The 27,120-nt window shown below is 46.8% G+C and overlaps 1 protein-coding gene across 1 annotated transcript in view; it reads left to right on the top strand.

Annotated features, from left to right (window-relative positions):
• Positions 1 to 27,120, top strand: part of LOC106610139 (BAH and coiled-coil domain-containing protein 1) — a 131,554-nt gene that overhangs the window by 72,124 nt on the left and 32,310 nt on the right. The window contains 8 exon segments of the mRNA XM_045724286.1: positions 4,340 to 4,456; positions 8,321 to 10,239; positions 10,241 to 10,454; positions 10,677 to 10,967; positions 11,117 to 11,263; positions 13,044 to 13,237; positions 14,329 to 14,668; positions 17,383 to 18,753. Of these exon segments, the coding sequence (XP_045580242.1) occupies positions 4,340 to 4,456; positions 8,321 to 10,239; positions 10,241 to 10,454; positions 10,677 to 10,967; positions 11,117 to 11,263; positions 13,044 to 13,237; positions 14,329 to 14,668; positions 17,383 to 18,753 (4,593 nt within the window).

The raw sequence follows: 27,120 nt of genomic DNA, 5'->3' as shown, positions 1-27,120 counted from the left end.
TCACATATGCATAGTCACTTTAACCATATCTACATGTACATACCAGGGGCGAAAATCTGATATCAACTTTGGAGGGGACAATTACATGACATTTTCTCAAGAGCAATTCCTGAGGGGGACACCAAAAGTAGTGCTGTAACACATAGCCTACATTGTAATATGGTAAATGTATATTGAGGAACCAAAGAAATAAGGTGTTTGCCGTACTCCTAACTACCGGTACCCAAAACTACACAACTAATCACAACAGCAATACCATTGCCTTTAACAAATCTTAGTTCAGTCACCAGTTTAAGTTGAGAGTGGGGGTATCCATGGCATTTTCCAATTATGTTCCTATTTTACAAGAAAAAAAAAGGAGAACCTTTCATAATGTTGACAAACAAAGACTCAACAAACTTACCTGAGACTCCCTGTCTCTGCCAGTCTGTCCCTGCATATCTGTCCCCAACTCTGCTGTCTGTGTGCCATCTGTTGCCTGCTCTGCCTAATGACATCATTGTGAAACATTTCCATTAGAATTTAATTTCTTTCTTATGAACATTTTATCAACTAGTCTTTGAGATATTAGGCTACTAGGGTTCTTACTTTGCGTTTAGGTGTACTGAAAAATACTCTGATGTCCGTCTTTTATTTTTCTGCCATTTTTCTACCTGGCTGGCTGGCTACACACACACACACACACACACACACACACACAGTGTGTAGGTTATTTACAGTAGGAGATGGGCTTCTATCATCTTATCTTTTATCATTATATTTGGGCTTCGATCTAAAAGGTAGCTAGCAAATGTGAAACGGATTAAAATGACAAGAGTTGACAGCTGTATGAGTTCACCATTTACACAACATATGCTGCAACCTTTTGTAATTTTAATAGTTTGTTTCATATTGGCTGGCTTCCAACAATAGCTGAATTTGCAAAGCTAGCGAGCACCAATTCCGTTTCAGTGGTGTTTGCTATAATCTTTGCTACCCGGGTTAAATAAAGGTGAAATAAAATAAATAAATAAAAGTTCCCTTGCGACAATTTAGCTTTTGTACCGAGACCATTAAATATATTTAAGACAATGGTAGAAGAGAGTGTAGTTCTGTTCAGTTTGGACTTCAGTTTATCGCTAACCTTATCACAGGGACTTTGAAGCACTAATTTACATCATCTGCATGCTGATCTTGGAATAAATTGACGATAGCAAAGATTCCATCTTTGACGAGGCCACATAAATGGAATAGGTACTAGCTAGCTTAATAGTTAATATTTGCGCGCTAGCTCTGCATATTCAGCTAGTGTGTGTGCGCGATTGACTGGATTAACCTCACGTCAGTTACGTTCATTGAGTGCCTTTCAGACAGTAGACACGACCCCTCTGTTACCTTGCCAACTAAGGAACTGGCAGTGGATCAAACCATTGTGAGGCAAAGGGTGGGGGGGTCGCAATCTTTTGAAACTTAAAAACGCGCTATTAAGTGTCTATAATCAGCACAATTGCTTTCATTGCATATTATTAATATTATTTAAATTACATAGTTATGTTTCAGTGATATATTGGGGGGACAAATCATATTTTTCCCAGGATGGGGGGGTCGTGTCCCCCCCGTCCCCCCCGGGATTTCCGCCCCTGGTACATACTACCTCAATCAGCCTGACTAACCGGTGTCTGTATGTTGCCTCGCTACATTTATAGCCTCGCTACTGTATAGAGCCTGTCTTTTTACTGTTGTTTTATTTCTTTACTTATCTATTGTTCACCTAATACCTTTTTTGCACTATTGGTCAGACTGTATGTAAGTAAGCATTTCACTGTAAGGTCTACACACCTGTTGTATTCGGCGCACGTGACAAATACACTTTGATTTGATTCATAGCAAAGGGTGAATACATATGCACGCACCACTTTTCCGTTTTTAATTTAATTGAAATTTTTGAAACAAGATATTTTTTCCATTTCACTTCACCAATTCAAACTATTTTGTGTATGTCCATTACATTACATCTAAATTTAAATCAATTTAAATTACAGGTTGTAATGCAACAAAATAGGAAATACGCAAAACGGGATGAATACTTTTGCAAGGCACTGTATACTCAGAGAACAGCTCTTACTGCGGGAATCTGAAACCACTGATTTGAGCCACGTTTTTTTGTACCAGTCAACCTACTATGTGTATTTAACACTTTTCCAGAGGAAAAACAATATGATGAAGTGTGAATATTTCTGCCACTCCCACACAGGAAAACACAGGAAAACGGTTTCAAATAAATGATATCATTACGTGTACCACCACCCATGTTATTTCCATTATTAAATGTCCATGTGGGCTCTGCTATGTCGGTAAGACCTCCTGCTCTCTTAAACAGAGAATTAGTGGACATAAAAGTTCAATCAGGCAAAACGACAGAGATTATCCAGTCGCAGTACATTTTAATGACCTAAAACATGACATTTCTACCTTTAGATTTTGTGGCATAGAGAAAGTCAAGATATCAGACAGGGGAGGTGATATTAATAATACTCTGAGTAAAAGAGAATGTTTTTGGATTTTCACCCTCCAGACATTATTTCCTAAAGGACTTAATGATGAAATGCCTATGTATGTTATGTTGTGAATTTGAACATGAATTATGTGCCTATTTAAGATTACTCTGATGTTTTTCATATGATGTACCCAATGATTAATGAAAACTTGCTATGTCCTCATTGTGGTTTTATGGACGTGTTCAATGCATCTTATTTATACACTTTTGTAGTGTGGCATAATGATGTTTGGTAGCACTTATTTATTTTTCCTTTGCCTCCAACCCCTTTCCATATGTGGAACGGATGTGGGTGGGGCTAGGTCTACATAGGGGTGCTGTTTTCAGAAAATTCACAAAAGCTTATTAAATATCAGTGATACTATCAAGAGCAGTGTGCGGTTTCCTTTTTCCTTCATCCTGTTTCAACTGTTGCCATGCACCTGCAAAAAGATTGCTCAGATGTGCGAGTGCCTTTTGAATTTTGTATTCAGAGGAAAAACAATACAATGTGGATGTTTTGGAGTCTGAGAACTCCGAGGAGGAAGTTGGGAAAAAAACACTTGGGTACTGAGTAGACTGATATCCCATTTCATTGATCCCTAATCCTTAGGTAAAGCTTTACAGTGCAATATGATTGACAATACGCACAATAGGCTGACTGGGCAGGTGATGTCCCTCAGTCAAAGTCACCGATAAGAGCTACAACGCTAATATTTGCGTAAACTCTTCACAGTTGTGTTCTGTGGGTGTCACCAAGTAGACTAATACCTAATTTAATTGCTCCACATTACACACTCCAATGTTGTTTAACATTACCTAGTCTAAATATGCCATGTTTTCAGGCCGGCTGGATTGTTGCTAGCTAGCTAGCTAGCTAGCTACCCCAGAAAATGCTAATAACATATGTATCAAAGATATTTGATTACATTTTTGATCCTGCGCGTTTGATCCTGATCTTATTTCACATGCTCACACAGACGTTTTCCCATTCAGTCGAACAAATAATGGCTTATTACCAAGGCGGTATTGTAAATGTAACAGTGTAGGTTCCGTCCCTCTCTTCGCCCCAACCCGGGCTCGAACCAGGGACCCTTGCACACATCAACAACTGACACCCCACGAAGCATCGTTACCCATCGCGCCACAAAAGCCACGGCCCTTGCAACGCAAGGGGAAACCCTACTTCAAGTCTCAGAGCGAGTGACGTCACTGATTGAAATGCTATTAGCGCGCACCACCGCTAACTAACTAGCCATTTCACATCGGTTACATAAACACATCGTTTGTGGCAGGTGTTTGCTTGTTTGCAGACTTTTATTTTTTGTACAGCTTTGACAGTACTAGTGATCGTAGTGGTGGAGTTTGGCTTGCATGTGCAAATTCAGCACACACAACATTCTATAATAGAATTTTGGTATTTAACCTGTCAAATGAAAAGCTTATTTGACGTGTATTGTTTTTGACCCACAAAGATCCTAACGGCGTTGCAAAGAAATGGGTTATAGGCTGAGCGTCCTGAAGAGAAAAACACAGACTTGTTTTGTTTAAGCAAAGTCCATCCTGAAAAATACCCAGCTCTTGTCAGTTACACTCTGGTATTGTTGTTGTCACCGCTGTATCTGCTGTAAATGATGGGGATAATCATGTTGGTGGCATTTAGGCAAATTACATTTCATTTAACATCTCTTTCTCCCCCTCCCTCCCTTGTCTCACTTCCACCCTGTCTCTAACTCTATCTCTCCCACTTTCTTTTGGTCTCTCTCCCTCTCTTTCTCTCCTCACTCTTCCTATATCTCTCTCTCCCCCCTCCCTCTCTCTCAGGGTATCCCCGGTATTCAGGAGGTCTGACTTCCCCCTTTCTTCCCATGAGCCCCTTGGATCACCATAGCAACAGCAGCGTTCTCTACGGACAGCACCGCTTCTACGACACTCAGAAAGGTGTGTGTCAGAGAGAGAGAGGTATGTAAGAGAGAGAGAGGTGTGTATGTGTAACAGTATAGCTTTCGTCCCTCTCCTTGCCCCTACCTGGGCTCAAACCAGGGACCCTCTGCACACATAGACAACAGTCACCCTTGAAGCATCGTTACACATCGCTCCACAAAAGCCGCAGCAAGGGAAACAACTACTTCAAGGTCTCAGGGCGAGTGACGTCACCAATTTAAATGCTATTAGTGCGCACCCTGCTAACTAGCTAGCCATTTCACACCGGTTGCGTATGTGAGAGAGTGCGAGAGAGAGAGAAATAGGTGTGTGAGAGAGAGAGAGGTGTGTATGTGAGAGAGAGAGAGACAGAGAGAGAGAGAGGTGTGTGTGTGAGAGAGAGAGACAGAGAGAGAGAGAAAGACAGGAGAGGTGTGGGTGTGTGAGAGAGAGTGGGTATGTGTGTGTGTGTGAGAGAGAGAGAGAGACTGGATAATATTAAGAAATGCTATAGATGGAATGAAAGTAGTGTGGTAGTCAATGGTAGGCTTCGAGGGGACTCTTACGGTAGGTACACCTACAGCTCATCCCTTGGCAGGATTACTGTAGATTACTTCATCACTGACCTCAACCTAGTCTCTCAGAGCGATCACAGTCAGACCACTGACACCCCTATCAGATCACAGCAAAATCACAGTCTACTTGAACAGAGCAATACACAATCATGAAGCATCAAAGCCAAAGGAAATGCATAAATTAAGAAATGCTATAGACGGAAGGAAAGTAGTGTAGAAACCTACCAAAAAACAATTTGGCAATAACAAACGCAATCCCTTCTAGACAACTTCCTGGACAAGACGTTTCACTGTAATAGTGAAGGTGTAAATTTGGCAGTAGAAAATCTTAACAGTATATTTGACCTCTCAGCTTCCCTATCAAATAAACATTTGAAGCCGACGACCGAAGAAAATTAACAAGGAAAAATGGCATGATGAAGAATGCAAAAACCTAAGAAAGAAATTGAGAAACCTATCCAACCAAAAACATAGAGACCCGGAAATCCTGAGTCTACGGCTTCACTATGGTGAATCACTAAAACAATACAGAAATACACGACGGAAAAAGAAGGAACAGCACATCAGAAATCAGCTCAATGTAATTGATATCATGACACAAGGCGAGACCCAGATGGTTGGAGTCTTACAATGTTTATTAATCCAAAAGGGGAAGGCAAGAGAATGGTCGTGGACAGGCAAAAGTGTCATAACCAGTTCAGAGTCCAAAAGGTACCGAAGGTCAGGCAGAATCAAGGTCAGGGCAGGCAGGATGATCAGGCAGACGGGAAAGTAGTCCAGTCAGGCAGGGGTCAAAACTGGGAGGACTATCAAAAAGAGAATAGCAAAAGGAGTACGGGAAAACACGCTGGTTGACTTGACTAAACATACAAGACAAACTGGCACAGAGAGACAGGAAACACAGGGATGAATACACTGGGGAAAACAAGTGACACCTGGAGGGGGTGGAGACAATCACAAGGACAGGGGAACCAGATCAGGGTGTGACAAATGAAGAATCAATAGAATCTCCCGAGTGGTGCAGTGGTCTAAGGCACTGTGTCTCAGTGCTAGAGGCCTTACTACAGACACCCTTGTTCGAATCCAGGCTGTATCACAACCGGCTGGGATTGGAAGTCCCATAGGACGGCGCACAATTGGCCCAGCATCGTCCGTGTTTGGCTGGTGTAGGCTGTCATTGTAAATAAGAATTTGTTCTTAACTGACTTGCCTAGTTAAATAAAGGTTTAATAAATGAAACATGAAAGCAACTTCTGGGAAAATTGGAAGAAACTAAGTTAACAACAACACCAAGAGTTATACATCTAAAACGGAGATGTATGCATAAACCACTTCTCCAGTCTTTTTGGCTCTATAACAAAAAACAGTCAGCAAAAACATATACATGATCAAATTCAAATCTTAGTATCAACTATTAAAGACTACAAGAACTCACTGGATTCTCCAATTACATTGAATGAACTACAGGACAAAATACAAAGCCTCCAACCCAAAAAGACGTGGTGTTGATGGTATCCTAAATTAAATTATAAAATATACAAACTACAAATTCCTATTGGCTATACTTAAACTCTTTAACATCATCCTTAGCTCAGGCATCTTCCCCAATATTTGGAACCAAGGACTGATCACCCCAATCCACAAAAGTGGAGACAAATTTGACCCCAATAGCTACTGTGGGATATGCGTCAACGGCAAACTTGGGAAAATCCTCTGCTTTATCATAAACAGCAGACTTGTACATTTCCTCAGTGAAAACAATGTACTGAGCAAATGTCAAATGGACTTTTTACCAAATTACTCTACGACAGAGTCAAATGTTTACTGTTTGACTATGATCTGGTGCTTCTGTCCCCAACCAAGGAGGGCCTAAAGCAGCACCTAGATCTTCTGCACAGATTCTGTCAGACCTGGTTCCTGACAGTAAATCTCAGTAAGACAAAAATTATGGTGTTCCAAAAAAGGTCCAGTTGCCAGGACCACAAATAGAAATTCCACCTAGACACCATTGCCCTAGAGCACACAAAAAACTATACATACCTTGGCCTAAACATCAGCGCCACAGGTAACTTCCACAAAGCTGTGAACGATCTGAGAGACAAGGCAAGAAGGGCCTTCTATGTCATCAAAAGGAACATAACATTTGACATACCAATTAGGATCTGGCTAAAAATACTTGAATCAGTTATAGAACCCATTGCCCTTTACGGTTGTGAGGTCTGGGGTCCACTCACCAATCAACTATTCACAAAATGGGACAAACACCAAATTGAGACTCTGCATGCAGAATTTAAAAAAAAGATTATCTGTGTACAATGTAAAACATCAAATAATGCATGCAGAGCAGAATTAGGCTGATACCCGCTAATTATCAAAATCCATAATTGAGCCCTTAAATTCTACAACCACCTAAAAGGAAGCGATTCCCAAACCTTCCATAACAAAGCCATCACCTACAGAGAGATGAACCTGGAGAAGAGTCCCCTAAGCAAGCTGGTCACAAACACAAACAGACCCCACAGAGCCCCAGGACAGCAACAGCAACACAATTAGACCCAACCAAATCACCAGAAAACAAAAAGATAATTACTTAGTACATTGGAAAGAATTAACAAAAAAACATAGCATACTAGAATGATCTTTGGCCCTAAACAGAGAGCACACAGTGGCAGAATACCTGAACACTGTGACTGACCCAAACTCAAAGGAAAGCTTTGACTATGTACAGACTCAGTGAGCAAAGTCTTGCTATTGAGAAAGGCCATCGTAGGCAGACATGTTATGTCCACACTGCCCACAAAATTAAATGGAAACTGAGCTGCACTTCCTAAACTCCTGCCAAATGTATGACCATATTAGAGACACATAGTTCCGTCAGATTACACAGATCCACAAAGAATTCGAAAACAAACTCAATTTGGATAAAATTCCATATCTATTGTGCAATCCCAGCAGCAATATGTGTGACATGTTGCCACAAGAAAAGGGCAACCAGTGAAGAACAAACACCACTGTGAATACAAACCTTTACTTATTTTGATTTATTTTCCCTTTTGTACTTTAACATTTGAAATGTCTCTATTATTTTGGAACTTGTGAGTGTAATATGTTCTTTTTACTTCATTTTTGTTTGTCTATTTCACTTGCTTTGGCAATGTAAACATATGTTTCCAATGTCAATAAAGCCCCTTGAATTGAATTGAGAGAGACAGAGATTTTTCCTCTTTTTTAAAAATATTGTTTAATTTTCCAAATATATATTTGTAATGCTTATAAATAATATTTAAACCATGTCATTTATTTTCAGATCATTTCTACTTGCGAAGCCTGCCGTCCCAGCCCCCTCTTCTCTCAACCAATCACAGCCTTCCGCCACTGTCTAGGACTGCCCCCGGACATCCTCTGGGGTCCTGCAGCAGAGAAACAGACTCTGGGGGAGGAGGAGGTGGAGGGGGTCTCCAAAAGAGCTCCAAGGAACTGGGGATGGTGGAAAAGAGTGTGTCGAAAGAGAGATCCAGCAGCAAAGAGAGACACCAGGAGAGCAAAGAGAGACATCATCATCACCACCATCAACATCAGCCTCATCCGTTCTCTCAACCCCACTCCCTCCCCACTCACATGGGTGAGGAGGACCACAGACACAAAACCCCCAACCTGCCCACGGAATACAGGGATGACCCCGCAAACCAGGGCTCCAAACACAACTGTGTTCAACTTAGTAAACTATCCAATGGAGACTCTGTGTCCAAGGACGGGTCCCTGAACAGCTGTGGGAGTGGAGGGGGTAGCAGACCCCAGGGGAGTGGTAGTGGGGGGGTGAGGCGATGCTCCAATGAAGGGGGGGTGAGCGGGGAGATGAGGATAAGCGAAACTCTCCCCTCCTCCTCGTCAGACTGTCTGCGTCGAGCAGCCATGATGGGACCCCACAACCCCAATGCCTTGGCTTCTTACTCCATGCCCCCGCCCCCTCCTCCACCCCTACACATGGGCCCTGCTGTGGGAGGGGGCTGGCTGCACCACCCTCATCACCCCCATCACCCTCACCCTGAGTTCTACTGCCCCCCTGCCCCCGCCCCACTCACCCTCACCCCTCCTAAAGACGGAGTATCCGGGAGGGAGGTAAAAGTCTCTGGCCCAACGTACATCCCCTCAGTCGGGCCTTTAGGGGACATGGGGTCCCCTGACTCCCGTGGTGCTGGAGGAGGAGGAGGAGATAAGGATGGAAAAGGGGCAGAGAACAGCGGAGGAGGAAGAGGAGAATCTAGTGAAAGTCTTCCTTCTCCTCTTCATCCTCATCCTGATCGTCCTCAGTCTAGTAGCTGCCAGAGGAAGCCGTTGTCCCAGACTCAGCAGCCACAGCAGCAGCTGGGCTACTGCAAGGCAGACAAGCCCCCGGGCTGGAACCAGAACCACAACTACAACCAACACCACAGCCAGAACACCCAGCCCAACTCCCAGCCTCAGCCCCATAACCCTAACCGCCAGTCTGGGCCTCGCTCTTGCAGCCTAGAGGCCTCTTCCTCCAGGGGAGACCTGGAGGTCCTAGAGGTCTACCGGGCCTCCCTGCCTCTGGAAGCCCAGAGTGCTCACCCCAGGGCTGGGCACCAAGAGACCAAGACTGGGCCCTACGCCAGCACCCCACCCTTCCGGGACTGTTCACACTCAGGTCCTCCTGATGGAAAGGGGGGGTTGGGGGGGAGTGGAGGTGCCCAGAGAGAGGGACAGAAGGTTGCTAGGATACTGCACCAGCGGCACAGTAGTCATGGAAGCTGGTCGGGTTCTGATGGATCAGGGACTGAGAGGGGGAGAGAGGGGGGGAAGCAGAATCAGAATCAGAAGAGTGAGGGTGTTGTCATGGGGTACGGGGGTCAAACTCCCCCCACGATGCACCCCTGGGGGATACCGAGGGGTCCCCAAGAGGGCGAGAGGAGGATCTCCCCATACACAGAGTCCTACCCAGATAACAAGACTCAAAACCACCACGATCAACAGCACTGTAAGACAGCACCTCATCCATCTCACCCTCACCCCTCCTCCCGCTCCTCCCCCCACCCAGAAGGAGAGAGCAGCGCCATGAAGAACCTGATGAACTACAGTTCCCAGCAGCCTTTGCTGCTCTCCCAGAGGAGTCTCTTCGGGGGGTTGGGCTGCCTGAAGCAGGGGGGCGAGAGGGGCGAGAAGGGGGGTAGATCCAGCACCCCTCAGGACCACCCCAAACAGCCCCTACCCCCCCAGGAGAGGGTCCACCAGCGAGGGGGAAAGGATGGACGGAGGGGGGAGAGGTAGAAGGGAGGTGGGGGAGACACACGGGGAGGGGGAGGTACGACAGCCCCCTGTGGGTATAGCTGTGGCAGTCGCCCGGCAGAGAGAGCCCCCCCAACACCCCTCAGACACCCCCCCAGGACACAGCCGACAGGGCAGGGTTCTGCCCAGTGTCAAAGGTGAGAGCTGGATCTATGAATCTGTATGTCTCTGTATTTATATTCACTTCAGTATCTGCATTGTGTTAGAAGTCTGGCATTACTTATGAATTATGGATTACGGATTATGAATTATGAATGATGAATTATGTATTATGAATTATGAATTTTGACATTGCTAGGCTAGCTTAGTTTTAAGGTTGCCATATCTGCTTTCTAAACCCTCTCTCTGTGTGTTGCCAGGTGTGTCTCGGTCTGTCTACCCGCTGGGCCGGGAGGCAGAAGAGAGGAAGAGGATGACTGAGGAGCGGCTGAGCCTTCATCCCCTCGACCGAGAACTCCTCATCAGGGAAAACCAGGAGAGAGGGGAGTTTGCCAGGATCCACCCATCCAGCAGTTGCCATGGTGACCTGACCTCTCACCTTCTGGTGCCTGGCGGGGCCAGCCAATTAGGTGGAGACCCTTCTGCTCACGCCCACCACCATTGGATGCAGCGGACTGGAAGTCCCTCCCTATGGATGGGCCATTCATATGGTGAGCTGAGCATGCAGTTTTCCCACAGACCATGACAAACGTTCGCAATGTTGTGCAACTGTCTTTACAAGTGGATCAGGAAGTGTGGAAATAACATGCAGAAACAAACCCAAAGTTTATGTTCTAATCTTCTGTTTTCTCTCTTTCAGGTCTGAGCCATGCTGCGCTGCACCAGAGTATGGGCCCAGGGTTCGGTCCTGGCCTGCCCAGCCCCCTCCAGCCTGTCCTGCCTCTGTCCCAGGACCCCTCTGGCTCCCTGGTGGTCCTGCCCTCTGAGCCTGCACACCACCACCTGGGTAAGACACACAAACACACATGCAAGCCCTATACGCACACACACACGCACGCACACACACACAAACACATACTCAGCCAGTTAGCCAGCGCTGAAGATGAACCTCCATTAGAATGGCTTGCATAATGCTTTACACTCAGAGAGGAGGCATTAGAATATCTGCTCCCATTAACAGAGCCATGAAAAACAGAGCCACTGACAGAGAGACTTAGTCAACCATTTTACTATGATTAGCTAATGATACTAAAACACAGGGCGAGAGATGGCACTTCTTCTCATGGTTCAGCTACAGACAGAGAGATGCAGTGTGTGAGTGTGTGGGATAAGTGTGTGTTCCTATGTGGTGGAGTTTTGCGGTGTGTGAGGTATGGCATAGTCAGATGATTGTGGCGTGTGTGTGTTGCCGCTCCTTTGCAAACAGGCTGTGAAATGTAATTATCTGCCTGCTCTCTTGCCTCGCTCCTTGGGAGTTCCTACAGAGAGGGGAAGTGCATCCACTGAACCCTTCCCCAGGGAAACTTAAGCCCACTCAGGCTAATCTCACAGAACAAAGGTTCCCAGCAACGGCAGTGGCAGCCACTGAGGGATGTGTGTGTGTCTGATGGGACGTATGGGAATGTGTGTCTTGCCATGCACATAAAGACACAACCATGAGAACTGGAGAGATAGAGAGAGAGAGAGAGGCCACACTCACAGAGAGCAAGAGAGAGAGCAAGAGAGAGAGAGAGCGAGAAAGAGCGAGAGAGAGAGAGAGAGAGAGAGAGAGAGAGAGAGAGAGAGAGAGAGAGAGAGAGAGAGAGAGAGAGAGAGAGAGAGAGAGAGAGAGAGAGAGAGAGAGAGAGAGAGAGAGAGAGAGAGAGTTTGCAGCAATTTCTGGAGGCCTGTTTTCACTTTGTCATTGTGGGATGTTGTGTGTATATTGATGAGGAAAAGGATGCATTGGTCCATTTTAGAGTGGGGCTGTAATGTAGCAAAGGGTGGAAAAGGGAAAGGGTTTGAAGACTTTCCAAATGCACTGTATTTGCACATAATATTACATTTGAAATGTCTTTATTCCTTTGGAACTTTTGTGAGTGTAATGTGTACTGTTTTTTTAATTGTTTATTTCACTTTGGTTTATTAACTATTTCACTTGCTTTGGCAATGTAAACATATGTTTCACATGCCAATAAAGCCCCTTAAATTGAAATTGAATTGAGAGAGAGAGTGGATCTAACTGTGTTGTTTCTGTCAGTGTGGCCTCAGCCTTGAGCCTCAGACATCTCTCTCTCGCTCTCTCTCTCTCTCTCTCTCTCTCTCTCTCTCTCTCTCTCTCTCGCTCTGTGTGTGGCCTTCCCCTCTCTCGCTCTCTCTCTCGCTCTGTGTGGCCTCTCCCTCTTGCTCTATCTCTCTCTCTGTGTATGGCCTCTCCCTCTCTCTCCCTATCTCGCTCTCATTCTCTCTCTCATTCTCTCATTCTCTATATCTATCTCTCTCTCTCTTGCTCTCTCTCTCTCGCTCTTTCTCTCTTTCTTTCTCTCTCTCTCTCTCTCACACACACACACACACACACACACACACACACACACACACACACACACACACACACACACACACACACACACACACACACACACACACACACACACACACACACACACACTCAGTCCCTTTCTGAAAGCTTTATTGATTTGAAAAGAACAGACTGAAAATAACCACTATCAATGGTCAAATTTTGCAAATTACAACTCTCTTTCTCTCTCTCTCTTGCTCTCTCGCTCTCTCGCTTTTGCTCTCTCTAGATGTGATGGACCAGTCAGCTCTGTGGCCCTCGGTCTATGGAGCCCGAGGCCCGTCCCCCCACATGCAGCATCACGCTGTTTACTCCCGTTCTCCGTTCCTACGACAACAGGAGCTCTATGCCCTGCAGCACCACCACCAACAACAACAACACAGGGCCATGGAGCACATGCACCGACAACACACACTCTCACAGGTAAACACACACTCTCACAGGTAAACACACTCTCACAGGTAAACACACACACACTCTCACAGGTAAACACACACTCTCACAGGTAAACACACTCTCACAGGTAAACACACACACTCTCACAGGTAAACACACTCACACAGGTAAACACACTCTCACAGGTAAACACACACACACTCTCACAGGTAAACACACTCTCATAGGTATACACACACACACACTCTCACAGGTAAACACACACTCTCACAGATAAACACACTCTCACAGGTAAACACACTCTCACAGGTAAACACACACACACTCTCACAGGTAAACACAAACACTCTCACAGGTAAACACACACTGTCATAGGTAAACACACTCTCACAGGTAATCACACACACACTCTCACAGGTAAACACACACACACACTCTCACATGTAAACACACACACACACACACACACACACACTACTCAAGGGTAACACTCACACACTACCCACAGGAAAACACACACACACACACTACTCAAAGGCAACACATACACTCTAAACACTTGTGTGTAACCTTTAATGGAGTGAATACTCTTAAACCCAGTGACTTTTGCTGCCAGTAACAGTAGCCCAAATGACCTTTCTACACTGCAGTTTCCCCCTTGACCATGACCAACACTCATGATGTTGTGAAACTGTCTGCACACGTGGATCAGGAAGTTAGGAAATAACATGCTGAAACAAACCCAGAGTTCATGCTTTCACCATCTTCAGCATATTCAGTAGCATATTCAACCACAAGAGCCAGGGATGTTTCAACATAGAGAAAGGGGAAAACCAGGTTTTAGATTTTAAAGAGAAAGTGTTTGTCAGGAGATAAAGGATCCTAGCAGACTGCCAATGACCTTTGGCTGTCTGTAAAGGTCTGTACTAGCTTGTGGTGTTTGCCCAAGAACCCCCACTGTGTTCCTAACATGATGGTAAGGGTTTTTAAGGAATATGTTGCTCTTCTCATGGGCTCAAAACAGATCTAACTTCTCTCCCCCCTCTTTTCTCTCTCCCATATCTCCTTTCGTCCATCCCTCTACATTTCTTTCTCTACCTCCCTCCACCTCCCTATAGAGGAAGGCAGAGGAAACCACTATCACCATTGATGACCGTCCTCTCCACGAGACCTCGAGAACCTCCCGTGCTGCTAAGCTCTTCTCCCACACCCCTCCTTCCAAGACTACCCCTCCCTCACAGGGGGTGTGTCCTAGCAGCCACCAATCACCCTGCTGTCACTCCCCTTCCAGGAGACCACACCCCCAGAACCTTCTAAACCCCGCCCCCAGCCCTGCGGCTGCAGCCCCGAGATCCCCAGCTCTAAGCCCCGCCCCCTCACACCTGTCAAAAGTAGTGGAGAGAGGGGAAAGAGGAGAGGGGCAGCCGCCTCAGGATTACCCACAATCCTTTGAGCCAGGTGAGTTTGGATGGATGGACTGATGTCTGAGCTGTATGTTTCCTGGCGCACTCTGACCCTGTCTGTCACAAGTAGCCCACGCACTCTGACCCTGTCACACACAAGTAGCCCACGCACTCTGACCCTGTCACACACAAGTAGCCCACGCACTCTGACCCTGTCACACACAAGTAGCCCACGCACTCTGACCCTGTCACACACAAGTAGCCCACGCACTCTGACTCTCCTGAGCTTTAGTCTCTGGCACTCTCTCTTGAGCTTTAGTCTCTGGCACTCTCTCTTGAGCTTTAGTCTCTGGCACTCTCTCTTGAGCTTTAGTCACTGGCACTCTCTCTTGAGCTTTAGTCTCTGGCACTCTCTCTTGAGCTTTAGTCTCTGGCACTCTCTCTTGAGCTTTAGTCTCTGGCACTTTCTCTTGAGCTTTAGTCTCTGGCACTCTCTCTTGAGCTTTAGTCTCTGGCACTCTCTCTTGAGCTTTAGTCTCTGGCACTCTCTCTTGAGCTTTAGTCTCTGGCACTCTCTCTTGAGCTGTGTCTTTATGTCTGATATAGTATTCATCAACACCCCTAAAATCCAGACACAAGCGGATAGACAGAGTTGATCTTCCCCCTGATTCCATCTGCTCTGTGGAGGAGAGACAAGAAACACTGGAACATTTCATCTGTTCCCAAGGTTATGGGCTGTACCAGCCTCCATTTACTACTGAGATCAAAGAGGAGGGAGAGAAGGAGAGAGAGCGAGAGAGAGGGAAGGAGGAGGGAGAGCGAGAATGTGTGTGAGAGAGAAAGCAAGAGAGGTAGAGGAGTAGCGGGAGAGAGAAACATTTATAGAGAATGGGTGAAAGAAGGATATGGAAAGAAAGGTGGAGACCAGATAGCAGTAGAGGTGTTGAGAGAGGAAAGATAAGAAACCCCTACACCCCAGGAGAGAGAGGATGATGCTGTAGGAAAGATAAGACACCCCTACACCCCAGGAGAGAGAGGATGATGCTGTAGGAAAGATAAGAAACTCCTACACCCCAGGAGAGAGAGGATGATGCTGTAGGAAAGATAAGAAACCCCTACACCCCAGGAGAGAGAGGATGATGCTGTAGGAAAGATAAGAAACCCCTACACCCCAGGAGAGAGAGGATGATGCTGTAGGAAAGATAAGAAACCCCTACACCCCAGGAGAGAGAGGATGATGCTGTAGGAAAGATAAGAAACCCCTACACCCCAGGAGAGAGAGGATGATGCTGTAGGAAAGATAAGAAACCCCTACACCCCAGGAGAGAGAGGATGATGCTGTAGGAAAGATAAGAAACCCCTACACCCCAGGAGAGAGAGGATGATGCTGTAGGAAAGATAAGAAACCCCTACACCCCAGGAGAGAGAGGATGATGCTGTAGGAAAGATAAGAAACCCCTACACCCCAGGAGAGAGAGGATGATGCTGTAGGAAAGATAAGAAACCCCTACACCCCAGGAGAGAGAGGATGATGCTGTAGGAAAGATAAGAAACCCCTACACCCCAGGAGAGAGAGGATGATGCTGTAGGAAAGATAAGAAACCCCTACACCCCAGGAGAGAGAGGATGATGCTGTAGGAAAGATAAGAAACCCCTACACCCCAGGAGAGAGAGGATGATGCTGTAGGAAAGATAAGAAACCCCTACACCCCAGGAGAGAGAGGATGATGCTGTAGGAAAGATAAGAAACCCCTACACCCCAGGAGAAGTGTGAAGCCTGTTGTTCTTTGATTCTGCAAAGAATGTTTGAAGCAAGGATGGACCCATAGTCTATGTGTCTATGTGTGTCTGTGTGTGAGTGTAGGAAAGATGTCTGTGTGTGTCTTTGTGTCTATGTGTCTGTGTCTATGTGTGTGTTTGTGTCTGTGTGTGTGTGTCTATGTGTGTGTGTGTGTGTGTGTGTGTGTGTGTGTGTGTGTGTGTGTGTGTGTGTGTGTGTGTGTGTGTGTGTGTGTGTGTGTCTATGTGTGTGTGAATGTGTCTATGTGTGTGTGAATGTGTCTATGTGTGTGTGTGTCTTTGTGTCTATTTGCCTATGTGTGTCTATGTGTGTCTGTGTGTGTGTGTGTGTGTGTGTGTGTGTGTGTGTGTGTGTGTGTGTGTGTGTGTGTGTGTGTGTGTGTGTGTGTGTGTGTGTGTGTGTGTGTGTGTGTGTGTCTGTGTGTGTGTGTGTGTGTGTGTGTGTGTCTATGTCTCTGGTGTGTGTGTGTGTGTCTATGTGGTGTCTGTGTGTCTATGTGTGTGTGTGTGTGTGTGTGTGTGTGTGTGTGTGTGTGTGTGTGTGTGTGTGTGTGTGTGTGTGTGTGTGTGTGTGTGTGTGTGTCTGTGTGTCTATGTGTGTGTCTATGTGTCTGTGTGTCTATATGTGTGCGTGTGTGTCTATGTGTCTGTGTCTGTGTGTGTCTATGTGTCTGTGTGTGTGTGTTTGTGTCTACGTGTGTGTGTACTATATGTGGGAGGTCAGAGACATTTCACACAGACCCTCCTTATCTTGCCAAGGTCCTTGAAAGACAGTAGGCTGAAGGATATGCATTTCTCTGGTGGCGTTGTCAGGGGGTGGAGGGATACCATCAATAACAGAGTTGGGTGGTGACAGGGTTTGCACTGCAATCACAACCAGACAGCAGGGTGTCATCAATAACCCCCCCCCCCCACACACACACACATTTAGTCTTGACTAAAGGAGTTTATATTCTTTCTCTGTCTCAGATCTTCCACCAGGTTACACCTATCCAGAAATCGGCATGCGTTACAAGGCTGGTCCTTCCCCAGAGGAGGCCCGATTTGCTGAACATGCTGATCTGGAGGTGGAGCCAGCTGAACCCTGCCCTAAGCTCCGCCCACACACCACAAGGATTGTGGAGAATGAGGATGCGGAAAAAGAGAAGAAGGAGAACAGCTGCACAGTTGTAGAATCTAGTGGAGTTGTAGAAAGGGAACGAGAAGGAGCAGAGGTGGATGGGCAATCAGTATCTGAGCCCCCACTATTTGGAGTGAAGACCCCTGAAATGGTGCCTTGTCCTGCCCAAGTTTCAAACTCATCCTCAACCCCATCCCCAGACTCAGTTCCAGCTCCAGCCCCAGTCTCTGCTTCTGAGGATGCCCAGAAAGGAGAGGTCTTTGTGGGCAGCCTGGCTCAGCCAGCTGGCTTGAGAGACTCACAACCAGCAGAGAAGAAGAAAGAGGAGGAGAAGGAGGAAAGTTCAGTAGAGTTGAAAGATAACCACATACCAGATTGTACTGTTTCCCTGGAACTAACTATACATGGGGAGAAGGAGGAGAGAGAGAAGTGTAAGGAGGAGAAGGTAGAGAAGGATGAGAGAGAGAAGAGTAAGGAGGAGGAGGTAGAGGAGGAGGAGAGAGAGAAGAGTAAGGAGGAGGAGGTAGAGGAGAAGGAGGAGAGAGAGAAGGGTAAGGAGGTAGAGGAGAAGGAGGAGAGAGAGAAGAGGGAGGAGGTAGAGGAGAATGAGGAGAGAGAGAAGAGTAAGGAGGAGGAGGTAGAGGAGAAGGAGGAGAGAGAGAAGGGTAAGAAGGAGGAGAACGTAGAGGAGAAGGAAGGGGGTAGAAGGAGTCAGAGTGAAGCCTCTGTGGAGTTACTAAGCAGCCCCCAGAATTCTCCAGCCCCAACCCCAACCCCAACCCCAACCCCAGCCCCAACCCCAGCCCCAACCCCAACCCCAACCCCAACCCCAACCCCAGCCCCAACCCAAGCCCCAACCCCAACCCCAACCCCAACCCCAACCCCAACCCCAGCCCCAACCCCAACCCAAGCCCCAACCCAAGCCCCAACCCCAACCCCAGCCCCAACCCAAGCCCCAACCCCAGCCCCAACCCAAGCCCCAACCCCAACTCCAGCACCGTCCTCTACCCTCAGTGATGATCCCTGCATCTGGAGTCTGGAGCTTCTCATCGCTGCGGCGCTGTGTGCCACTCGGGATGACCGCTACCCCGCTATGCTCCCCTCCACCACACCGCTGCCTGCCCCACGCCCACTCCCACACCGAGGCATGGAGATACTGGGAGAGTTGGCTGAGCTGGGGATACTGCAGAGGAACAGGGAGAAGGAGAGAGAGACAGGAGGTGAGTGGAGAGAAAATGTGTGAGAGCACACACATTCACACACACCACACACACTGACTGTGTAACTTCCTTCCTATGTTCTCTGTTCAACTCCAAAGATCAAATGTTTCCCTGGAGGATGAGATGTAGTTGGGGGAGAGGGGGAGATGGGGTGGATTTGTATGGGAAAGGGGGGATGGATGAGGAGAGGGGGAGAGGGGAAATGGATAGATAGGAGAGAAACATACACAATACAAGAATGTTAGTGTCTCATCCCTCCCTCCATCTCTCCCTCTCTCCCTCCCTCCCTCAGTCCATCTCTCCATCCCTCCCTCCATCTCTCCCTCCCTCTCTCCATCTCTCCCTCCCTCCCTCCATCTCTCCCTCCAGGCTCTGGAGTGTTGCTTGACTAATTAGAAGCTCTTGTTAAAACAGTTCTACTTTAAACAATTCATATTTTCCCCTTGTCCCCCTGAGAGAACATGTTTTTATTTACACTTGTGTGTGCGTGTGTATAAACTGTTAAGTTATCCCAGATGAACCACACTGGCTGCGCTTTTCTCCATTTGTCGTTGTTTCTTCTTATCATTTATAAAAGCCATGTAATGGTCTGTAATTCCTTCCTGATGACAGAATTAAGTGCAAATAATTATTAGGTGCGGCACAGCTTTGTGTGTGGCGGGCGGGCGGGCGGATGGTATCGATCTGTGGCGGCCTTCCTCGGGGCGGCTAAACTAGGCCTGTTGATGTCAGTGGTGATGTCATCCAGTCAGGGGTAACCAGAGCCTCTCATTGGCCCAGAGATCTGACAGACGAGACTCCGATGTCCTCTACCAACCAGGACAAGATACATCCTACCTTCCTTCCTTCCTTCCTTCCTTCCTTCCTTCCTTCCTTCCTTCCTTCCTTCCTTCCTTCCTTCCTTCCTTCCTTCCTTCCTTCCTTCCTTCCTTCCTTCCTTCCTTCCTTCCTTCCTTCCTTCCTTCCTGTCTCTCTCTCTCTGTCTCTCTCTCTCTCTGTCTCTCTCTCTCTCTGTCTCTCTGTCTCTGATGGTATTGGTTAATTCATTATTTCATTAACTCTCTCTTTATCCCACTGTTTCTTACTTTCCCTCTCACTCACACTCTTTCTCTCCATCCCTTACTTTCTGTTCCTTCTCCTAGCCCTCCTCTCTTTTAATATATTATGTGTGCCCTGCCTGTTCTATGGTTTGAGCTTACACACAGCTTTGTAATATTGTAAGTGAATAGCCGTTCAGCTCCAGGGGTCCAGCTGTGAGTGGGTCAGTAGTAAAACCAGACACTGCTCCTTATTGGCCTAGCAGACACACCCATTTACTCTCTTTCTCCTCTATCATCCATCTCTCTCGTCTCTTCTGCTCTGTCGACTGGTCTAAATGTCTCTTGCTCACTCACCTTCCCTCCCTCTGCCTTCTCCTTCTTTCTCCTGCTATGCCCTCTCCCCCTATCTCTCCCCCCCCTCTCTTTTCACTTTAAGGGCTTTATTGGCATGGGAAGCATATGTTTACATTGCCAAAGCAAATGAAATAGATAATGAACAAAAGTGAAATAAACATTGATTTTTTTTTACAGTAATCATTACACTCACAAAAGTTCCAAAAGAATAAAGACATTTCCAATGTCATATTATGTGCAAATAGTACAGAAGGGAAAATAAATAAACAAAAATATGGGTTGTATTTACAATCTCTCTCTCTCTCTCTCTCAAATTTGTCTCCATTTTTATAGATTGGTGTGATCAATCCCTGGTTCCAAATATCAGGGAAAATACCTGCAGTGAGGATAATGTTGAAGAGTTTGAGTACAGCCAATTTGAATTTGTGCTCTGTATATTTGATCATTTCATTTAAAATACCATCAGCACCACAGGCATTTTTGGGTTGGAGTGCATAGTTTTTCCAATAATTCTTCTTCTGTAATTGGGGTATCCACAGGATTATGATAGTCTTTGACTGCTGATTGAAGGATTTGTAATTTTTCTTGTATATCTTTTTGTTCTGGGCTCTTTGTTATATTGCTGTAGAGGTTTGCAAAGTGATTTCTCCACATATCCCCATTTTGGATAGCCAATTCCTCATGATGAGGTTTGTTTAATTTATTCCAATTCTCCGAGAAGTGGTTTGATTCTATGGATTCCTCAATTCCATCCAGCTGATTTCTAATGTGCTGTTCCTTTTTTGTTCTTAGGGTGTGTTTGTATTGCTTCAGTGTTTCCCCATATTGAAGGCGTATATTTTTGTTGTCTGGTTCTCTGTGTTTTTGATTCGATATTTTTCTCAATGACTTTCTTTGATTTTTGCAATCATTATCAAACCATTTTTCATTATCTGTTATTTCTGGTTTGCTCTTATGCTTCTTTAGATTAGCCAAGGAGGCTAATTTGTCAAATATAAAGTTTATGTTCCAAATGGCCAAATTTACACCTTCATTGCTGAAGGAGAATGTTAAGGCTAAAAAGTTGTTCAGGAGAGATTGTATTTTTTGGCTACTAACTGCTTCTTGGTAGATGTCTGTACTGTTTGCACTCCATCTATAGGCCTGTTTAGTACCATGTAATTTATTGGGCCGTGATGCTTCATGGTTGGGTTCCGCTCTTCTCAGATACACTGTGATTTTACTGTGGTCTGAGATAGGTGTTAGTGGGCTGACTGTGAAGGCTCTGAGAGACTCTGGGTTTAGGTCGGTGAGGAAGTAGTCTACAGAGCTGCTGCCAAGGGATGAGCTGTAGGTGTACCTACCATAGGAGTCCCCTCTCAGCCTACCATTGACTATGTACAGACCCAGTGTTCGACAGAGCTTCACGAGCTGTACTCCATTTTTGTTTTTCACTTTGTCATAGTTGTTTCTGTGGGGGTACGTGGGGAGGGAAAGGTTGTTGCTTCCTGGTAGGTGTTTATCTCCATGACTGTTAATAGTGTCTTGTTCTTCTGCTGTTCTGGCATTCAGGTCTCCACAGACCAGTACGTTGCCTTGGGCCTGAAAGTGACTAATCTCCCCCTCTAGAATGGAGAAACTCTCTTCATTGAAGTAGGGTGACTCTGAGGGGGGAATGTATGTGGCACAGAGGAAGACGTTTTTATCTGTCAAGATAGCCTCCTTGTTGATTTTTAACCAGATAGAGAATTCTCCTGTTTTGATCAATTCGATTGAATGAATTAGTTCAGATTTATACCATATTAACATTCCCCCTGAGTCTCTGCCCTGTCCTGAGTCTCTGCCCTGTCCTGAGTCTCTGCCCTGTCTGATTCCTTTTAATTTAGTGGGTGGTATGATTATCTCCCTCTAACCTAGTGGACAGCCAGTGGAAACATCACCTCTGCACCATGTTTCCTGTAGTACTAGAATATCAACATCAGCAATTTCTTTCAGGAAGTCTGGGTTTCTGCTCTTTAGCCCAAAAGCAGAGGACTTCAAACCTTGTAAATTCAAACATGCAACGTAAAAAGATTTCATAACTGTTTTTTCTTTACCTTCAAAATGACACAAACACTCATAATCCAACAAGAATTATTAGATTTTTCAATTAACGTAAACTCTTATTATGCAAATGTGATGTGTTTATCATTTAGGATAGAATTTGTGTCACGCCACTTGGGTGGATGTAGTGTGAGGATGGTGGAGTTCTTGTGCTCATCTTACCATGACCCTCGGCCTATCACGTGAGCATAGTAGACTCAGCATTTGTTTAATGTCACTCATTTCGTTGGTGGGGGCTGGGCCAGTTGCTCCTCTCACAGCCTGTGCGTAGCTCTGCCTGCTGTGCTGTGGCTCCTCCAAGTGTGGGTCTGCGGTGGGGGGCAGGGGGGGTGGGAAGCCTCGTCTGGGTGGCTCTGAAGCTGGGCTGGGGTGGTCTGTGCTGCGCTGGCTGTGGTGGGCATTGAGGTTGGTGGTGCTGTGGTCGTGGCTGGGGGGGTCCAGGGTGCTGGTCCGGGGTGTTGTCTCGGTGATCTCGGCGGGGTGGAGATTGCTCTGCTGTTCCTGGGTGGAGAGGTCGGGCTGCGGTTTAAAGCGACGTCCTTGAGAGTCTTGGCAAGGATGGGGACTGTCTCCCTGTACAGGTGAACATGGTCATAGAGACAGTCCAGATGGAGGGTGGGATGGTGGGCCAGGTGTACATTGGGTCGTAGGGCACAGTCCCGGGAGAGGCTGGCGTTTATTCTTTGGATTGTGGCAGGGTGGAAGTCCTTCCTCTGTTGAAGGGTTGACACCACGATTCTTGAGTTGGGGAAGATTGCGGAGGTCTTCTCAATCACTCCCCGTAGTGAAGTCGCCACCCTCTCCTGCTGAGCATGCAGGTTGTTGCTTCCGGTGTGTATGATTATGTGGCTTGGCGACCCAAGATGGGCCTTATCAAGCAGCTCCATGGCACTCTGCGTTGTTGGGCACCACACCATTCTCCTTTTGTGTCTAGGGAAAAGTTTCTTCTCCTGAACAAACTTCCCATTTGAGTCCATCAACAGGACGATGTCAGACAGTGTTTCTTCTGGACTGGATGGGGCAGAGGGGGGGCTGGTGGGGGTGTGGCTGGTCTGTGCCGGTGCCGCTGTCAGTGGGAGGCTGTTCTGTGGGCTGGCGAGGAGGGGTGCAGCAGGCAGGGCTGGGGAAGCCTGGCTGGTTGAGCTGGGCTCCTCTGCTGTGTGAGGGCAGGTCATAGAGTGGTGGTCTAGCTGCTCCTGCAGCCTGTCCTCTGTTCCCTTTCTCTCCTGTAGCCTGTCCTCTGTTCTCTTGCTCTCCTGCAGCCTGTCCTCTGTTCTCTTGCTCTCCTGCAGCCTGTCCTCTGTTCTCTTTCTCTCCTGCAGCCTGTCCCTCTGTTCTCTTTTCTCCTGCAGCCTGTCCTCTGTTCTCTTGCTCTCCTGCAGCCTGTCCTCTGTTCTCTTTCTCTCCTGCAGCCTGTCCTCTCTGTCCTCTGTTCTCCTGCAGCCTGTCCCTCTGTTCTCTTTCTCTCCTGCAGCCTGTCCTCTCTTAGTGAGGTCAGGTCGTTATTACGGCTCTGCCTGTCTTTTTGGAGCTCTCTCACCTCCTTTGTTAGATCAGCCAGCTCTCTCTTGAGTCCATCTCGCTCTTGCTGAACCTCTTTCAGCTGTGTTGTAAGGCTGCTGTCCTGCTCTGTCCTCACCTTGGTTAGGAGCTCCTCTAAGGTGTGGTTGTCTGGTTGATGTTTACACCTTGGTTAGGAGCTCCTCTAAGGTCTGGTTGATGTTTACACCTTGGTTAGGATCTCCTCTAAGGTCTGGTTGATGTTAACACCTTGGTCAGGAGCTCCTCTAAGGTCTGGTTGATGTTTACACCTTGGTTAGGATCTCCTCTAAGGTCTGGTTGATGTTAACACCTTGGTTAGGAGCTCCTCTAAGGTCTGGTTGATGTTAACACCTTGGTTAGGAGCTCCTCTAAGGTCTGGTTGATGTTTACACCTTGGTTAGGAGCTCCTCTAAGGTCTGGTTGATGTTTACACCTTGGTTAGGAGCTCCTCTAAGGTCTGGTTGATGTTTACACCTTGGTTAGGAGCTCCTCTAAGGTCTGGTTGATGTTAACACCTTGGTTAGGAGCTCCTCTAAGGTCTGGTTGATGTTAACACCTTGGTTAGGAGCTCCTCTAAGGTCTGGTTGATGTTAACACCTTGGTTAGGAGCTCCTCTAAGGTCTGGTTGATGTTAACACCTTGGTTAGGAGCTCCTCTAAGGTCTGGTTGATGTTAACACCTTGGTTAGGAGCTCCTCTAAGGTCTGGTTGATGTTAACACCTTGGTTAGGAGCTCCTCTAAGGTCTGGTTGATGTTAACACCTTGGTTAGGAGCTCCTCTAAGGTCTGGTTGATGTTAACACCTTGGTTAGGAGCTCCTCTAAGGTCTGGTTGATGTTTACACCTTGGTTAGGAGCTCCTCTAAGGTCTGGTTGATGTTAACACCTTGGTCAGGAACTCCTCTAAGGTCTGGTTGATGTTTACACCTTGGTTAGGAGCTCCTCTAAGGTCTGGTTGATGTTTACACCTTGGTCAGGAACTCCTCTAAGGTCTGGTTGATGTTAAGACCTTGGTTAGGAGCTCCTCTAAGGTCTGGTTGATGTTTACACCTTGGTTAGGAGCTCCTCTAAGGTCTGGTTGATGTTAACACCTTGGTCAGGAGCTCCTCTAAGGTCTGGTTGATGTTTACACCTTGGTTAGGAGCTCCTCTAAGGTCTGGTTGATGTTAACACCTTGGTCAGGAACTCCTCTAAGGTCTGGTTGATATTTACACCTTGGTTAGGAGCTCCTCTAAGGTCTGGTTGATGTTAACACCTTGGTCAGGAGCTCCTCTAAGGTCTGGTTGATGTTTACACCTTGGTTAGGAGCTCCTCTAAGGTCTGGTTGATGTTAACACCTTGGTCAGGAGCTCCTCTAAGGTCTGGTTGATGTTTACACCTTGGTTAGGAGCTCCTCTAAGGTCTGGTTGATGTTAACACCTTGGTCAGGAGCTCCTCTAAGGTCTGGTTGATGTTTACACCTTGGTTAGGAGCTCCTCTAAGGTCTGGTTGATGTTTACACCTTGGTTAGGAGCTCCTCTAAGGTCTGGTTGATGTTTACACCTTGGTTAGGAGCTCCTCTAAGGTCTTGTTGATGTTAACACCTTGGTTAGGAGCTCCTCTAAGGTGTGGTTGATGTTAACACCTTGGTCAGGAGCTCCTCTAAGGTGTGGTTGATGTTAACACCTTGGTCAGGAGCTCCTCTAAGGTCTGGTTGATGTTAACACCTTGGTCAGGAACTCCTCTAAGGTCTGGTTGATGTTAACACCTTGGTTAGGAGCTCCTCTAAGGTCTGGTTGATGTTTACACCTTGGTCAGGAGCTCCTCTAAGGTCTGGTTGATGTTAACACCTTGGTTAGGAGCTCCTCTAAGGTCTGGTTGATGTTAACACCTTGGTCAGGAGCTCCTCTAAGGTCTGGTTGATGTTAACACCTTGGTTAGGAACTCCTCTAAGGTCTGGTTGATGTTAACACCTTGGTCAGGAACTCCTCTAAGGTCTGGTTGATGTTAACACCTTGGTCAGGAGCTCCTCTAAGGTCTGGTTGATATTTACACCTTGGTCAGGAGCTCCTCTAAGGTCTGGTTGATGTTAACACCTTGGTCAGGAGCTCCTCTAAGGTCTGGTTGATGTTAACACCTTGGTCAGGAGCTCCTCTAAGGTGTGGTTGATGTTAACACCTTGGTCAGGAACTCCTCTAAGGTGTGGTTGATGTTAACACCTTGGTTAGGAGCTCCTCTAAGGTCTGGTTGATGTTAACACCTTGGTTAGGAACTCCTCTAAGGTCTGGTTGATGTTAACACCTTGGTTAGGAACTCCTCTAAGGTCTGGTTGATGTTAACACCTTGGTCAGGAACTCCTCTAAGGTCTGGTTGATGTTAACACCTTGGTCAGGAGCTCCTCTAAGGTCTGGTTGATATTTACACCTTGGTCAGGAGCTCCTCTAAGGTCTGGTTGATGTTAACACCTTGGTCAGGAGCTCCTCTAAGGTCTGGTTGATGTTAACACCTTGGTCAGGAGCTCCTCTAAGGTCTGGTTGATGTTAACACCTTGGTCAGGAGCTCCTCTAAGGTGTGGTTGATGTTAACACCTTGGTCAGGAACTCCTCTAAGGTGTGGTTGTCTGGTTGCTGTTTGCTCTCCCTCAGCAGGACCACCTCCCCCTCCAGTTTGGTGAACTCATCCCTCATGGCAGCCATGGTGGTGAGGAGGGCCTGAGCCTGGTCTGCACTGAGGGGCTCGCTCTCCTCCTGGGGCGTGTCCTCCTCTATGGTGGGAAGAGAGGTGCTGAATGTGCCTTTTTGGGTGGGGATAGTAGGGGTGAGGGTGGTGCTGGTGGAGTTTGTCTTGTGGGAGGGCATATCACTGTTGGTATCCTTCTCTCTCTCCGCTCTCTCCTTAATGGTCTGAAAGTCTGTTTCAAACAGCCTGATGTTACCTTGTACCATGACAGTCCCAGTCTGTTTCATACAGCCTAATGTTACCTTGTACCATGACAGTCCCAGTCTGTTTCATACACCCTAATGTTACCTTGTACCACGACAGTCCCAGTCTGTTTCATACACCCTAATGTTACCTTGTACCACGACAGTCCCAGTCTGTTTCATACACCCTAATGTTACCTTGTACCATGACAGTCCCAGTCTGTTTCATACACCCTAATGTTACCTTGTACCATGACAGTCCCAGTCTGTTTCATACACCCTAATGTTACCTTATACCATGACAGTCCCAGTCTGTTTCATACAGCCTAATGTTACCTTGTACCATGACAGTCCCAGTCTGTTTCATACACCCTAATGTTACCTTATACCATGACAGTCCCAGTCTGTTTCATACAGCCTAATGTTACCTTGTACCATGACAGTCCCAGTC

The sequence above is a fragment of the Salmo salar genome, chromosome ssa01 (genome assembly GCF_905237065.1).
Source record: "Salmo salar chromosome ssa01, Ssal_v3.1, whole genome shotgun sequence".
Taxonomy (NCBI): domain Eukaryota; kingdom Metazoa; phylum Chordata; class Actinopteri; order Salmoniformes; family Salmonidae; genus Salmo; species Salmo salar.
Note: the sequence above shows the minus strand (reverse complement) of the source record. Positions and strands in the feature narration are given on the sequence as shown.